Here is a 15,760-nt window from a genome sequence, read left to right on the forward strand (position 1 = left end):
CATGAAGAGCACAGGCTCTGTCTTCCGCATGAAACTAGGATAGCATTTATTACATTATTCCTCATCCAGAGAAGGTGCAGGAAGTAGAAAATCTGTGAGGCATGGGATACTTCTTCTTCGAGTCCGTGACCTTGTGCTGAGGAGCTATGCCATGTGATGCTCCTGTTTTTGTTAAAAAGATCTATAATGCCTTCCATTTCTCTACTTGTAGCATCTTGGGCTGCATTACATGTAAAGTGATTATACGTGAAGGCAGTTTAACTTCTTTGGAAGAAGAGTAACTTGAGTCCGGTTTTTATTTTCTTTTTAATATTTTTTAATGTTTATTTATTTTGGGGAGAGAGAGAGACAGAGTGCAAGTGGGGGAGGGGCAGAGAGAGAGAGGGAGACAGAATCTAAAGTAGGCTCCAGGCTCTGAGCTGTCAGCACAGCTCAAACTCATGAACCGTGAGATCATGACTCCAGCCAAAGTCCCATGCTCAAGTCTTACACCCACCCAATTCAGCAATTCCTAGGAAATTTGGAACTTCTCCTACCCCACCGGTAGGTAAAATCTCAGGAGAATTTTGACAGGCTCTGTTTATGTCACATGCCTGCTCTCCAAAGTGGGTGGGGTGGGGTACTGTAACGAATAGCACCACGAGATCCACTGGGCTAGAGAGGGACTCTTTCACAAAGGAAGAAGAGTCTGCATTCAAAAATAGAAAGGAATACTGGAGAATAAGAGCATACAGCAAACCAGTCATTTCTCATCCACACCGTGTGTGTGCATGTGTGTGTGTGTGGTGGTGGTGGTGGCGGCGGCAGGGGGGAGGGTGAAAGTGATGAAGAAGTTGAACTAGAGGCACCTTAAGAGAAGGTGGCGATTGGGAAGGTGGCTCCTGGCTTCCGGAGGGGAGGGAGGGCAGGGACAAGATCCCGATCTATGGGAAACAAAAGAAAGTAGTTTGGAGAATTCATTAGCAAACACCATCTGGATGTGATGAAAACTGTTTTGGTATTTCCAGTGCTTTAGATCCTTGGCTTGGATTGTGGAGGAAGCAAAGGAAAAGGACATAAAATGCATCACAAGAGGCAGAGAGAAGGAATAGGAGATAAATTTACCCTGTCTTTTCCCTTTTCTGCAGCCTCCCTTCAAAGCCTAGTCTTTCTCAACTGTGCATCTGCACCACTCTGGTATTCTCATGTGTCTCTTCTTGCACTGGTCTCCAGGAGAATGGCTTCCTAGTGATCTGAGAAGAAATGGAATCTGCTCTCTAGAGTAGAAGCGGCTACCAGTGAGCCAGTTTGCTGAAGCCAGTCATGGCTGCAACAATGAGTCCCCAGGCATACCCATCCCCAAGTGAGGACTCCACAGAGGGACAGAAGTCAGCCCTTCCCAGCAATGGCTCTGACTCTGAAACTTCCCGCCAATGCTTCAGGCACTAATGCTCCCAGGAGGTAGCTGGCCCCCATGAAGGATTTAGCAAGCTCTGGGAACTCTGCTGTCAGTGGCTAAGGCCTAAGACACACTCAAAAGAGCAAATACTGGAGCTGCTGGTTTTGGAGCAGTTTCTCACCATCTTGCCACAGGAGATCCAAACCTGGGTGAGGGAGCAACATCCAGAAAATGGTGAGGAAGTTGTGGCTGTAGTTGAGGATGTACAGAGTGCATCTGGGCAACAGGTGAGAACAGGCAACTCAGAACCTGGTGAGTTTAATTATGAAGTAGGGTGAGGAGCATAGCAATCCCATTGCTGGAGACGTGTTGAGAAATGCACACTAGCCCCCCCGCCACTCACCACAAACTCTTAGCTGTCTTGGGTTGGTCCCATGCCCTTCGTCTATGGAGAGGATTTCTCATTTGCTGACATAATGTACACACTGATACAGTCAGTGGATGTTTAGGGTCCCTAATACAAAAGTTAAAGCTCAGAACAGTTCTCCAAAAGGCCAGGGAAAGGACACTGTCCCTCACTCAGGGGATCAGGAAAATTAGAGTTGGTGAATTAACATCCAGTCTCTCTTGCCGAAAGGTTCCTTGAGTGCAGATGCTATGGTTATGCAGTAAACAAAGTTGTATCAGAGCTGCTGCCGCCAAGATTAAGGCGTCAGTGCGGGATAGCGATGAGTTTCACACAGTGTGCGCTTGTCCAGGTAGGACTAGGTGTGAGATCCGGTCAGTGTCACGATCTTGTACATTTTGGGAGAAGGGAGCCGTGAAAGGCACAGCACAACAGGAACGTGGCTTTGGTTGTGGGAGACTTGTGGGGAGAAGGCAACTGAGATCGCAACCAGAGGTCCAGGAGAGGCACGGACTGAAGGAGGCGTGTGGGTCAGAGGAACGCCGTAGCCTGAGCACCTCTGTGCTCAACAGGAAGCAGCTGGCTGGGCGCGGAGACGGCATGGCTGGAACGGGAGGTACCGGTGTCCCCGGTGAGGAGGCAGACGTGTCCTTGGGCTGTGGGAGGGGGACCGGCGAGGGGCGTAGCATTTCACAGGACCGAGGATTGAGTGGTGTTGACATAATGTGCGGAGGGCAGAGAGCTTGGTGGGGACGCATCAGGGACAAAGCTGAGGAAGTTCACGAAGGATCCATGGCGTTGGGACAGTAACACCTGGGACGGCACGGAGAAGGGCGAGCAGTAGCACGTGTGTGGAGGCAGAGCTGGGACAGGTGAATGGCAGGAACTCCTATGGGTGACAAGTCATCCTGCTCCAGTTCCCCTTGCCCTCTCCCTGTGGTGACAGTCTCTCTCTCTCTCTCTCTCTCCTGCAGCCCCTGCTGTTTCAGAGCCAAGCTCTTCCCAGGAATGTGGACGGGACAGGAACGTGAGGGATAACAGAGCCATGTGAAGCCTGTCTGGGGCGTGAAGGGCACCGCGAGCGGAGGGGAGGGAGAGCGGAAGCTGATGGCACTTGCCAGGACGCAGAGGCCTCTCCACACCACACTCCTCACTCACTAGACGGACAGGACACGTCATACACAGCAGACTTAACGAATGAAGGTGGCTCTGAAAGACACAAGTGGCTTTGAGGTGCCTGCCAGACGGCAGACACTGGGGATTGTGCAGTGAACGGGACAGGTGTGGTCCGTGGCCTGCTGCAGGCTACACTCCAGGAGGGACACAGACCACGAGCAAAGGAAGAAAGAGCCAGGAACGAGCCGGCTGATGTGATGGAGAATGACTGTGGGGCAGACGGAGAGTGGGCACCGCCTCTCCGGGCCGTGACAGAGGAGTGGCTGTCAGGAGCCTCAGGTGGCAGAGGGTGTGGCATGTTTGGCAGAGAAGGGAGGGTGAGAGAAACAGGCTAGGCAAGAAGTGGGGGGACTCCGCAGAGTGTGGACAGAGCACGTGAGCCCGTGCTTTCAAAGACCTACTGGATTCCGTGTAGGCAGAGTGGATGGAGGGCCGGCAGCAGAGGAACGTGGCCCGAAGCAGGCTCATGGGTGCAGCTGGAAGGGCTGGGGTGAGGGGACTTTGCGGCTGGCAGAAATGACCGGACTTGGTGCTCCGCTGGATGGGGGTGGGGAGAGGGCAGGAGTGCTGAGGCCACAGCTTCCTACGCTGCAGGCTGACCTCACTTCGCACAGGTGTGCACCACGGTTAGCACATCGGCCACGTCACCTCTGTGCTAGGCGCTTCCATTAACTCTGAATTGCTGGAGACCAGGGGATTGAGACCAACTTGTATTCTTTTTTTTTTTTTTCTTTTAATTACAGGGCCCTGAGAGTATTTTTCTTCTGCCTCCTTGGGTCTCACATTGTGTCCTAATGTCACTGTTAGGGCTTTTAAAGTCTCTTAGGCAGGAATTTGTAGTGACAGATGATGGGGTCTGTTCTCAGGTCCCAGATTCAGGGAAGGACTGGAAAGTGCTCAGTGAGGAGACAGACCCTTGCGGACCAGCCAGAGAGTCACAGAGGTCCCACCTGAAACGGCGGGTTCATCCAGAGGGAAACACTTTGATGGGGTCACGGAGCTCACAACAAAGATCAGGGAAACAGCCAGAAGGTAAGCAGAACTCTCTGCCCTCACCTGGGGCTGCGGAAGAACTCATTTTTTGGAATGAGCAGGTCTGAGCTGGAGTCTGCCCCAGTGTTCTAAATTAAATACCTTTGAAATGTACCCACAACACAAGATTTCAAATGTTAGCTGATGGTAATAGCACTTAGACAGGGGTGGAGATTTTTTATGTGTCGCCCTAATTCTCCCTTATTACAACTGATTCTGCTGCTTCTGAACCAGGAATATTAAAATCCGCACATGTGCCCTCACCTGCATAGCAGCTCTTTGTGTATTTGAAAACAAAACCCCTTTTCTCATCCAGCTTAACTTCATCCAAAACACATTTCTCCTGATTATTTTTGCCTTTCTTCCAAAGCTCTATTTTGGTTTTTGCTTCTCTTAAACTTTTTAATCAAAAAACTGTTAAGGTGAAGTGAAATTCATGTAACAAAATTAGCCATGTTCAAGTGAACAATCCAGGTGTATTTAGCACACACATTCAATTATACAATCACCACGTCTATCCAGTTCCAAACATTTTCACCCCCTACAAGGAAACCATCTACCCATTTGGGAGTTACTCCTCTTTCTCTCTACAGATTTGCCTGTTCTGGAGATTTCATAGAAAGGGTATGACCTTCCGTGCCTGCCCCTCTCATCTAGCAGGTTTAAACCTGTATCACTAGTTCCATCCTTTTTGTGGCTAAATAATACTCCAGTGCATGGACAGACCAGGGCTCTGTCTTTCTGTATCTCTTGGAGTGAACCACTGTGGCTGCAAACATTGAGACAGTCCACGGCCACTGCTGCCTCTTCTGCTTAATTGAAAGCTGCCATTGTAGGGTGCTCAGTAATTTGTAAAAGCCAGCTCTTTATTTAACCCACACCCTAGAAGAAAACATTACATCTTGACCCAGTTTCCACTGGCTACTTTTTGTTGAAACAAAATTGTCTAAGAGGAGTATTTGCTTTTGTGTTTTTTAAGCAAATGAAACACTCAGTATCTTTGTAAACTCTACCATTTAGCAGTGATTTCTTTTTAATCCTTGGGAACATCACTGCTCTCTAGGATGTGGTTCCTGAGGCTGTGGGATCTGAGTGTGAAGAAGGTAAAAACTCACCCTGTGCCAGGTTCCACTCCCCCTGTTCACCCGTCTTCATGGTGTTCCTATCTCTAGTTCGGTGACTTCCTCAGGGCCACAAGGCTCTGCATCTCCTCTGAAGTTCTGTTCTTAAGTCAAAATAAACCATTTGTTTAATAGAACTCTTTTTTTCTTTAGCACTTATTTTTGATAGAGCATGAGCAGGAAAGGGGCAGAGAGAGGGAGGGAAACACAGGATGCAAAGCAGGCTGCAGGCTCTGACCTGTCAGCATAGAGCCCAACATGGGGCTGGAACCCATGAATGGAGAGATGATGACTTAGGCCAAAGTCAGCCGCTTAACTGAGCCACCCAGGCGTCCCTGAGGTAGAATTCTTGAAGGTGGATTTCTGAGAAATATGTTGGCCTGAAAAAAGTAAAAGGCTTCAATTGCCATGGTATTTTTAGGAGTTCTAGGGTCATCACTTGATGGTGGGGCTCAGAGCTTTCCCCCCTCCATTAAACTTTTTTTTAATGTTTTTTATTTATTTTGAGAGAGAATCCCAAGCAGGCTCCACCTTTCAGTGCAGAGCCTGACATGGGGCTCAATTTCACACCGTGAGAGCATGACCTGAGCCACAATCAAGAGTCCACTTAACTGACTTAGCCACCCAGGTGCCCCTAAACGTTTTTTTTTTTTTTTTTTTTTTTGGCATAACATGCCCACAGCACTTTAAAATTTATTTATTTTTATTTTTGAGACTGTGTGCCCAAGAGAGTGGGGGAGGGGTGGGGGGAATATCAAGCAGGCTCCAAGCTCAGCACAGAGCCTGACGTGGGGCTAGATCCCACGACCCTGGGATCATAACCTTAGATGAAATCAAGAGTCGGATGCTCAACCAACTGAGCAACCCAGGCGCCCCCACGGCGCTTTAGAATGAAGAAAACCTTTTTGATAAAAGCTGTTATGCCAAGAATCTGCTGAAAGGAGCTTCTCGACACACACAGGCCACTGGCAACGGCAGTGGCCCTCAAACTCCAGTGTGCTCGGACTCACCCGGGGGCCGTGTCCAGGCACAGTGATTGGGGGCAGGCCCCAGGAATAGGCATTTGTGACGGGTTCCCAGTGCTGCTGCGGCTGACCCGGGAACCCCACTCAAGCCCCCGCTCTGGCCGCTCTGTGGCAGCCGCCCTCCAACTGAGGCTGTTTTCTTGCCAGCCTGGCTGACGGCACAGCCTCCCAGGAACCTTCCCGAGGAAAGGGGTCTTGGAGACCAGGAGACAGGCGCTGCGCATGGGACAGCTGGGGCCCAGGTGAGCTGTGCTTGACCCCCGTCGTCTTTTGAGGTTCCCATTTCGCTTACTGTTACCCCCACGCCCCTTCACCTCGAGATGTCAGAGAGATCACGAGGTCCTTCCACTGGCCTTCCTTGCGTTGTTTTCTGTCCACCTGTCGTCTTCACAAAGCTCTTTCCTCACCCTGATGCTTCCCTCAGAGGCCTGACGTCCCCTGCCTCGCTTTGTGAGGCCTGTGGCCACGTCTCTGCCCCGCACCAGGCTAGAGCGGTGCTACTTAACGGTAGCAGCAGCCCCCGGTGTCCTTACAGGGAGCAGCCATGTGTGAGGACAGAGCTGCACTCCTCGGTCAGGAAGGACGGATACACCTCGGCCCGGCACAGAGGGCCCTCCGCAGGGACATTTCACAGAGGAATGACAAAAACGACTCTCTGGGTAAGGATGCCTGTTCCCTCAGGCCCAGAGTGGAGGTGTTCATTTGTTCAGAGAGAGAGAGAGACTGGGAGACCGGAGAAAGGAGACAGACAGAGGCAGACCACTGGGTCGAGGCAAGAAGGAAATAAACAGGAAGAGCCTGAGAGCAGGTATGAGACACAGAGACCGGAAGAAAGGGAAGGACAGGCCGGAGGGCTAACGACAGGGTGGACAGCATGCGAGTGGGAACGAGGGAGGGCGGGACACGAGAGCAGTGGGGGTGGAAGTGGGAGGTAGAGCAAGGGGCTGGGGGAGTGAGAGACAGCAGGGGACAGCCAGCAGCGAGGAGGCACCGCCTGTGGGAGCAGCAGGCCGACCTGAGTGCACATGTGCTCACACACACACCCGAGGGCTGTCCTGAGGGGCTGAGGGGAAACTCAAGAGCACCCATGTCTGACCGCATGGGAAACTCAAGAGCACCCACGTCTGACCGCATGCTTCTGCGCCCAGGCCTTCAGGAGGCAGCCGGGCCCTTCGGATAGTCTCAGGACCATCGTCTCAAATCGTCTCTGCCCGCGCCCCCCACGCCGGGCTCTGTGCCGACAGCCCAGGGCCTGGGGCCTGCTGTGGGTTCTGTGTCTCCCTCTCTCTGCCCCTCCCCCCCCCCACACTCAGTCCCTCTGTCTCTCAAAAATAAATACAACATTAAAAACAGTAAATCAGCTCTGCCCCTTTGGGCTGCTCCTCAGAGCATCAGATTCAGGGAAGGGACAGATGCTCTGCAGCTGGCTCGGCCATGATGTCTCCTCCCTGCATGCTCCGGATCACGGAGAACACGCAGGGACCCTAGATACTCACCGCTGAGCAAGGAACAATTCTAAGAGTTCCACAAGTGACGATGGCTTGGAAGCCCGTGAGACACCGCTGAAAGGGGAAGGATAAGGGCGGGGTGACGCCCAGCAGCCAGAGGAAAGACAGGCACGGCCCGGGCTGCTGAGGAAACCAGGACGTTCCTGTCCGTGCTCAATGAACCTGAATGTTATTGGAAACTCCACGCACACCAGCCAAGCAGCCGGCTGTGTGGGGAAGTTGCCCAGCTGTTGTGTGAACGTGGTCCCCGCAGCCTCTGGATCAACACGGAAGGAAGTTCCAAAGCCTCGGGGCTGTGCAAGGCCGCAGCCCAGAACCTGTGCTTTTCAGGAGATGAAAGCTTTGCTGGCCTCACGTGGCTCCTGTGGTTCTCCCAGGAGTAGGGCACATAGGGTGGGTGAGGCTCAGGGACCAAGCCAAGACTCGTGAAGTGCAAAGACAGTGGAGAATGCAGGCAGCTACACGTCTGACCCCAAGCAGCCAGCCCAGGACACCCACAGCCTCTTCCAGAGCCCCTTGCTGAGGACCTGTCTGCACTACTCCCAGTACTGATCACCTGTAGGAGAGAAGTCCCCCACTCTGGGCCTTGTCTTCCGGCTATAAACTGAAGATGGTTCCTATTCCCTCCCAGGTGGGGGCAGTCGGAATAAACACCTTATTGGCTAACCATTAATGGCATTTGTTGGACCGCGTGCAGATTACGCACAAGGAAAGGAGCACCTGAGCCTTTATGCTGATGGCTGGGTAACCCAGGACATTTTCTTTGGAGTTTTGAACTTGGAAAGCCAAAGCCAGGTGGGTCTCTGTCACCGAGGTAGTGAATTTTCTGCCTAGCTGTTATCTGTGGACTTCGTCTATACAATGCTAAGATAGTAGGAGCCTGGGAATGAGTGCTGTATTCTCTATGAAAGGGGGTGATGTCCTAGCAGGTGTGGTTGGTGGAGGAGTCCAGAAGTTGGTCATAGTGGCTGGGAATGAGGTTCCATTACAGCTGCAGGACGGTGGAGAAGAGGGGTGATCAAAGGTGTGGGGACGCAGTGGGTTAGACAGTGACTTTGGGTTTCACTGAGAAGATGACATTTGAACAGAGATGTGAGGAGAAGCCACGAGCAATATGGCTGTTCTGGGGGAAGAGTGTAACCGAGGGAACAGGCCAGCACACAGGCCGAGGCTGCAGTGAGTCTGGGGAGGCGGCCATTGTGACCAGCACAGACCAAGAGAGGGTGAGCCTAATAAATGGTATCCGTCGCCAGATCACGTGGGGCAGTGCTACTGAGAATGACCTGAACTGAGACAGAGCATTTACAGACCCGCCAAGCTCACATCGCTGCTGTGTCCAAGTGCACTTCTGTATCATTAACAACAAACCACCTGGCTTTTCACAGATAATTGACAAGCTCTAATGTAGGAGCTGGGACCCTACGTAAAGGACTTCGTAAGCACTTGATGTTTTCTCAGTGAAACGGGGTGGCCTTGCAGGGCTCTAAGCACACAGGGAGTCATTTTTAAATGGATCATGTTGACTCTTTCCATTTTTTTGGCTCAAGGCTGAGTAGTAGGGGTGAAGAGAAGGGCGTGCCCCTCAGAGCACCAGACCAGAGGTTAGAGTGCACTTGCAGCTTGAGACACACACAGGAGGCCTCACCGAACCAGCCCGTGGGCACTACAGTGAGCAGCATGTGCTGGGAGCTCCCGAGGAACCAGCCGGCCTCACGCCCTTCTCAGCGGAGCACTGCTTCTTCCCACCTTGGGATGGGACGTGCTGTGGTTTAGTTTCTCGCACCTACAGGGATGACAGGAGATCCTCGAGACAGGGATGGGCCGGTCAGGGCTACTCAACACCAGAGGCAGAAGTCGACAGGAGTGGTCTACAAGCGGCCACGTCCTCTCGCGAGCCACAAGCCCTCACAGATTCTCCCAACCACGGAGACAGGCATTACACTTACAGTGACATCACTCAAGAGAAATGAGTGGCATTCAGGATAAAGAACAAGAGTGCAGCTTTGGTAAATACTCCACAACCCCTTCTCCATTAGAGAGGATGCCCTTTCCAGTATGCTGAACGTGTCTGTTTTAGGAAAGACACCCACACTGAGGTGGTTTCCCAGGGATGACAGCAGACGGTGGTGGCAGAGCTGGACAAACCAGCGTGGAACTTGTGGGGAAGTTACCCTTGCCCTGTGGGGTCCAGGCCTCCGTGATCTCATCGTGTGTCCCTTGTCCCTGGCAGCAGGTGTGTGCTGGGGTGGAGAGACAGAGACTCCCCTGGCCATTCTCTGTAAAACTCAACTTCATGAGAAATTCCAGACTCATCAGAACAGCCAGACCCACAGGGCAGTGGCAAAAGAACTCTGGGAACAGGGCTTTCTGTGGACCCCAGAACAGTGTCGCACCAAGTTCAACTGCATAGTTGAGATACCATAAAGTGAGGGGAGACTGTTGCTGAGCCATATGTCCTTGATGAGGAAATGGATACCCTGTCAAGCTCCTGGGCCTCTGCACCCACGGTGGCAAGCAGTGCTATTCTTGGCCAAGAGGGAAGGGTTACGGAGTTTGTGGGGATAAGTCAGCAGAACGGGGAGCCCAGAGGTCAGAGAAGGGGCTATGTGGATGGTGCAGCCAGAGATGAAAAGGACTTCTGGAATCCTGGCCAGGGAGGTAGGAGACGTGACCTGCCAGTTCTGTTCCCACACAGTGCTGGTAGGAGTCTTGGCTCTGATGCACAAAGGACACAGGACCACCCAGAAGGCCTTAGCCTACCATTCAAGTGGGAGCTGCCCCTGCTACTGGTGTGGTTACTGCCTTGATGGATGACCTTCCACGGGCCAGGGAGTCTGGCTCTCTCAGCAGTGAGGCTGTTTCCTCTGCCCTTCAGGGCCCAAGTCCGTATCTGCCAGCCTCTTTCACAGAGCGCATGTCATTTTTCCTGTAGAGCTCCTTGCGTTGGCTTCCTCAGGTCAGGCCTCCAGCCGAGACTTTCCTCTTCCCTCCTCCTCTAGTATGATCCTCCTTTCCTGACAAAGTGTCTGCTGGTCAGGTGCTCGCAACACACTTTCTTCTCATTTGGGCCAAACTTGGGAAGGCCTTTGGTTAGGCTGTCAAAAATTGAGATCAAACCTGCAGACAGGGGCGCCTGGGTGGCACAGTCGGTTAAGCGGCCGACTTCAGCCAGGTCACGATCTCGCGGTCCGTGAGTTCGAGCCCCGCATCAGGCTCTGGGCGGATGGCTCAGAGCCTGGAGCCTGTTTCCGATTCTGTGTCTCCCTCTCTCTCTGCCCCTCCCCCGTTCATGCTCTGTCTCTCTCTGTCCCAAAAAAAATAAATAAACGTTAAAAAAAAAATTTAAAAAAAAAAAACCTGCAGACAGACTGGCAGGTGACACAGAGCTGGCCTCCCTGCCTCAGTTTTGTCACTGTGTCCAAACATCCAAAAAGGGACAGAACAAGAGGAAAGTAGGTGGAATTTAGGGGTATTTACCTGTGAACCCAGGGTTTCGAGCTTGAAAATATTACAACTGGAAAATGAAATTAGACTATTAATTAGTAGAAGACTGAATCCTATGATGTATTCCATGTAGATATTCTTGATGGTGCTTTAGTTGTAACTTTCCTCATTCCTGCCTGTCATTTTCCAGAGTCCAGCATGTTTCTGTTCTCTCAGGTCTTGAGATCATGAATGGAATTAAAAACGAGAATCAAAAATGGGAAGATCCAGAGGAGGCAGAAGTGAAGAAGGCCCTTTGGAGAAAGTCTAGTGGCCTTTTTTTGCCACCCTGAGACCAAGAGAGACAGGAAGGGTGAGCCTATGCCGAGAGAGCCACATAGACGTTCTCCAGATGAGCGTGAGGGGACGGCCCCGTCCCAGGACAGGGGGGTCAGCAGACACTCTGTGCTGGAGAGAAGGCCCGAGCAAATCTGAGCAGAGAAACCTGCTCTCAGGGATCTCTCTGTCGCCACCAGCCAGGCCCCAAACTGGAAAAAGCTTCTAAGTATCAGGAATGTGGGAAAAGCTTTAGCCGAGGTCCTTACCTTGTTCGGCATCGGAGAATCCACACGGGAGAAAAGCCTGACAAGTGCGGCGAATGCGGGAAAGTCTTCAGCGAGCGCTTCGACCTCACTGCCCACGCAAGGACGCACACGGGGGAGAGACCCTACCGCTGTGGGCAGTGTGGGAAAAGCTTCAACCAGAGGTCTGGCCTTAGTGTCCACCGGAGGACCCACAATGGGGACAAGACTTACCGGTGCACCGTCTATGGGAAGAGCTTCAACACCTCCCAGCTCAGCACTCACCGGCGAGCCCACGCCCGGCGGAGCCCCCACCTGTGTGCGCAACGTGGGAGAAGCTTCGGCAGCAGCTCCCACTCCAGTGGCCACCAGAAAACGCACACCGGGGAGAAGCCTCACAACTGCTCTGTGTGAGAGAAGTTTCGCTAAGCTCCGTGCCCTCATCTGCCATCAGGGGGCACACGAGGACAACACCTCACATCGCCAGGAAAGGACACACGGTACAGGGCTGGAGAGCCAACAGGCCAATTCTGTACGTTGACGCATCTCCTGGAGGTTCGGTCTGCTCACGGAGGCTTCTGCTACCCAGTCCCAGGCTCCCAGGCGCAGCAGGAGACTCACAAGTGGACCTGGAGAACCTCGGGCAGGAGTAGCAATCGGCATGAGAACGCCGAGCTTGCTTTCCCGGTCTGCCTGTGACCCACAGTCCCGTGTCACCGTGGACTTCATCTGCTCTCAAGAAAGGGGGCTGCGGGATCCAAAGTCCTGCCAGAAATCGAGGGTAACCGTGTTCCAAACAGAGGATAGGTGGCTAGGGGCCTGGGAAGCGTTCCTGGGGCAGGTCAGGGGAGAAATTTTCCCTCATGGGAAGCACATCTCGAAGTTAGCCGCCTAGATGTTTCCTAACCCAATAATGACCTGTAGGCATCTACTTGCAGGAATGTCTACCTCCGAGTCGATCACTGCTGTGTATCCCAGTCACCCAGAGAAGACAGTAGAGCTGGAGGGATGGCTCAGGCCACCAGGTACTACTACTCTAAGTGACTTAATCTCAGAACAAGTGTGACACCTGGGTTCCTCTTAAGATTTCTCCCATGTATGGCCCCGACCCAGGTTCCTGCTTTCTGGTCTGGTACAGTTAACGGTTGCCACAGGTTCATACGCGTCACTGTTTCTGAAGAAAATAAAGGTGTTTCTCTCTCCGCTGTTGGCCTTTGGTCTGAATTCTCGCCATCAGAAACTTCATCCTCCTACAGATCCCATAGAGGGATCCAAGGGCAGCGCCTGCTTTGATGCAGTAGAATGTGCGGAGAAGCAGCGGAACTGGGTTGGGAGGGTTTGCACGGTCACTGAGACGGACAGCAGAGGAGTACGGAAAACCGGCACAGGAGAAGGAACGTGGGGTGTGAGGAGCATCAGGAACCAACCTAAAACACTACTTCTGAACAGGCTTAGATCATGAAGCTTCTGTCAATTTTCATGGATAAAACACAGGGAAAGACGGGCATGTTGTCCTGCTTCTTGCCTGTGCACACGAGGCGTTAAGACCTTGTCTAATTATGGTGACTAGGGTCCCAGTCACGGATTCAGGCTCTGAGGCATTGAACATGAGAAAGAAGGAATATTCTGTCAAAGCCAGAAAGCTGACATGTATTTTTAATTTTAGCGAACAAGGATGAGGAAAGCAACATGTAAGAATGTACGTCATGCTCCCTCCAGTTGAGCCTGGCCAGGGCACCCCACATGTCCTACACACACTGTCCTCGAGCATGACCCTTGCGACAGGCCACGCAGGCCAGTTTCCAGAGTCACAGGCTACGCTCTGGAAGGAAAAAACCAAAAACGTCTTCCGAGAGCCTGGGTGAAGGCAAAGAGATGGGCTTCGGTGTGACCCGCTGGACTTGACCAGAGATGCATGGTGGGGAGGGGGAGACAGGCCGAGGCGGATCGTTCACAGAGGAGCTTTAGATGCCCACTCAACTTGGGTCTGGTTAAGGAGGAAAGTAGTTAAGGTCCATGGAAACAATGGTGGAGGGCCCAGTGAGGCCTCACTCACAGGCTCCTCCCACTGCAGGGTGTGCTGGGGCCAAGGCATCAGGGGCAACTGCTGACTCCTTGAATTGTCACAGGTAGAGGTCACCTCCTCCCTCCAACGGTTTCATGCTCCAGTCCGCCGGGCACAGGAAGGAAGACAGTGCGAGAGTTCCAGACCCTGGCCTGTCAGCTACCCCACATAGTCTGGAGGAGACCGTAAGAAGCAGAGAATACATTCATTTATGCATTCATTCGGGAAACACCTGATTCCCTATAACATACCAGGTTATGTAGCAGCCATACACAAAGCAGTCAATGGAGCAGACACTGTTTCTTCCAGAATCTCCTCATGAGATACCTCCAAAGTACCAGCACCAGTGGGCAGCACCACCTAACTCCAACACCCCCACGATGTGACCCAGCTCGGTAGGGCCTGTCTTCCGAGTTGTCAATCCAGCCTCCTCCCTATGTTCCCCCAACCCCACGTGGAGCGGCTGTTTCCCTTCCTTCCTTCCTTTCACTTCCTACGTCTGACACCTTACTGCCCACCTCCATGGACTAACACGGCCTGATCGCCGCACTCCTACTGGAGAATGAATTTGAAGTAGGTGTACACGAGGTAACACCTTCAAGACTACAGATCTGCTCTCAGGTGTAGATGACCCTCCTGGTTTGGCTCAACCCTTCCTAAGACCATGAAGAAGCCGCTGTTCCCCCCTGTGTAGGAAATACTGGGACTCTCGGCACGGTTCCTATATCCCTCACTGAAACATCTTAACTACTGACCTCATTCCCTAACAGACAGGATTCTTTTTGCAAGGGCTGCTGACCATTCCCATACAGAGGACCCAGTCTTCTCACACCCAGAGAAGCAGGCCAAAGCCCAAAGATGCCCTGCTTCCCACTCACCTGCTGTGGTTCCTCAGCTTAAGGAGCCGGATGGGTGGCCAGAGCCAAAGCTGAGCTGGGCCTCTCCGCCTCCTTGCCCCACTTGCCTTTCCTCTTGCCACCTCTTCTAGGTCTCTCTCGTGAGGGGAGTGCCTTTCCAGCCAGTGTGGGAACAGCCAGGGAGTCCGGGGACCCTGGGCTGGAGCGTGCCCATTTCACCGCTGACCTCATCACACACAAATCCTGGGCTTTGCCCATCGTCAGCTCCTGCCTCACAGTCCTGCCTTTCACCCCAGGCCCCGCTCCCTGGTGGACAGAGGGGACAAAGCATTCTTTACTAATGGAGAACACAGGACTCTAGCAGGTCGCCTCACCTGTCCCCGTGGTAGGGGAGTGCGCCTCAGGGAAGGAACTCTGTGACGCCCTGCTCTGGCAGAGGAGGAAGTTGTGCTCCTGAAGCCGCTCAGGCGTGTTCCATGTACTTGGCCGTTCTAGTGGCACCTCTGGAGTTTTTCCAGAAGTTTGAGATTTACTGAATATCGCAAGTAACGCCTGGCTTTCCTGGGAGGCCCCATGCACACTATCCTAGGTTAGATGTGCATGGAAATTGAGATCACAAGGCTGGACTGTGAATGGGGGTCAAGTCAATTCCAAACCTTTACTTACACACATCTTTCATTCTGAGCGATCTCTCTGGTCAACACTCTGTGTGGAACCTCAGGACACAGACCTTCTACTGCACGTTAGCACCGGCATGGTTGTCTTGAGGTGCCAGAGGCCTGGGCCCCCAGGTGGGCAGGCACAGCCGAGGCTTCATTTCACACCCACTACCGCCAACACTCCCAGATGTGCCCCGTACTGGCACCAGAGGAAGAGCTAGGGATTCCGGTAGAGATCAGATACGGTGCCTAAGAAGCTTTTACAGCTGAAGGTAAGGTGGTTGAAGCAAAGAGAGCCACCAGAGACCTCATGCGTAAGAGAGCATGCTCACACTCGCCCCCTACCGTCGAGGTATTATCCACTGAGGGCCATCCATGGGTAGCATCGGGCACTGTCCACTGGAATCCCCAGGCGGGACTGTTTTTATGAGTCAAGCCTTGACCAGATACAGGACATAGTTGCAGAAGCTGACACATCCCACATACGGTTGCTAAACTCTCTGGTTTCTGAAGTGGGCCAGGCACAATG

General features: G+C 52.7%; 1 protein-coding gene and 1 pseudogene across 2 annotated transcripts; both read left to right on the forward strand.

Moving 5' to 3' along the window:
- The first annotated feature begins 896 nt into the window (after positions 1-896).
- LOC147573175 (uncharacterized) lies at positions 897-12,191 on the forward strand (annotated as a pseudogene). The gene is made up of 3 exons (XR_015245373.1): positions 897-1,440; positions 1,573-1,665; positions 11,281-12,191. The product of XR_015245373.1 is annotated as an uncharacterized LOC147573175 (transcript).
- LOC147573176 (zinc finger and SCAN domain-containing protein 32-like) lies at positions 9,676-10,767 on the forward strand. Its single transcript, XM_086692228.1, is given in 3 exon segments — positions 9,676-10,054; positions 10,056-10,076; positions 10,078-10,767. Coding segments are annotated over 3 exon segments (750 nt in total). The 5' UTR covers positions 9,676-9,701; the 3' UTR covers positions 10,454-10,767.
- Positions 12,192-15,760: the final 3,569 nt, after the last annotated feature.

Source organism: Puma concolor, chromosome E3 (assembly GCF_028749965.1).
Source record: "Puma concolor isolate L17-30 chromosome E3, mPumCon1.1.hap2, whole genome shotgun sequence".
Taxonomy (NCBI): Eukaryota; Metazoa; Chordata; class Mammalia; order Carnivora; family Felidae; genus Puma; species Puma concolor.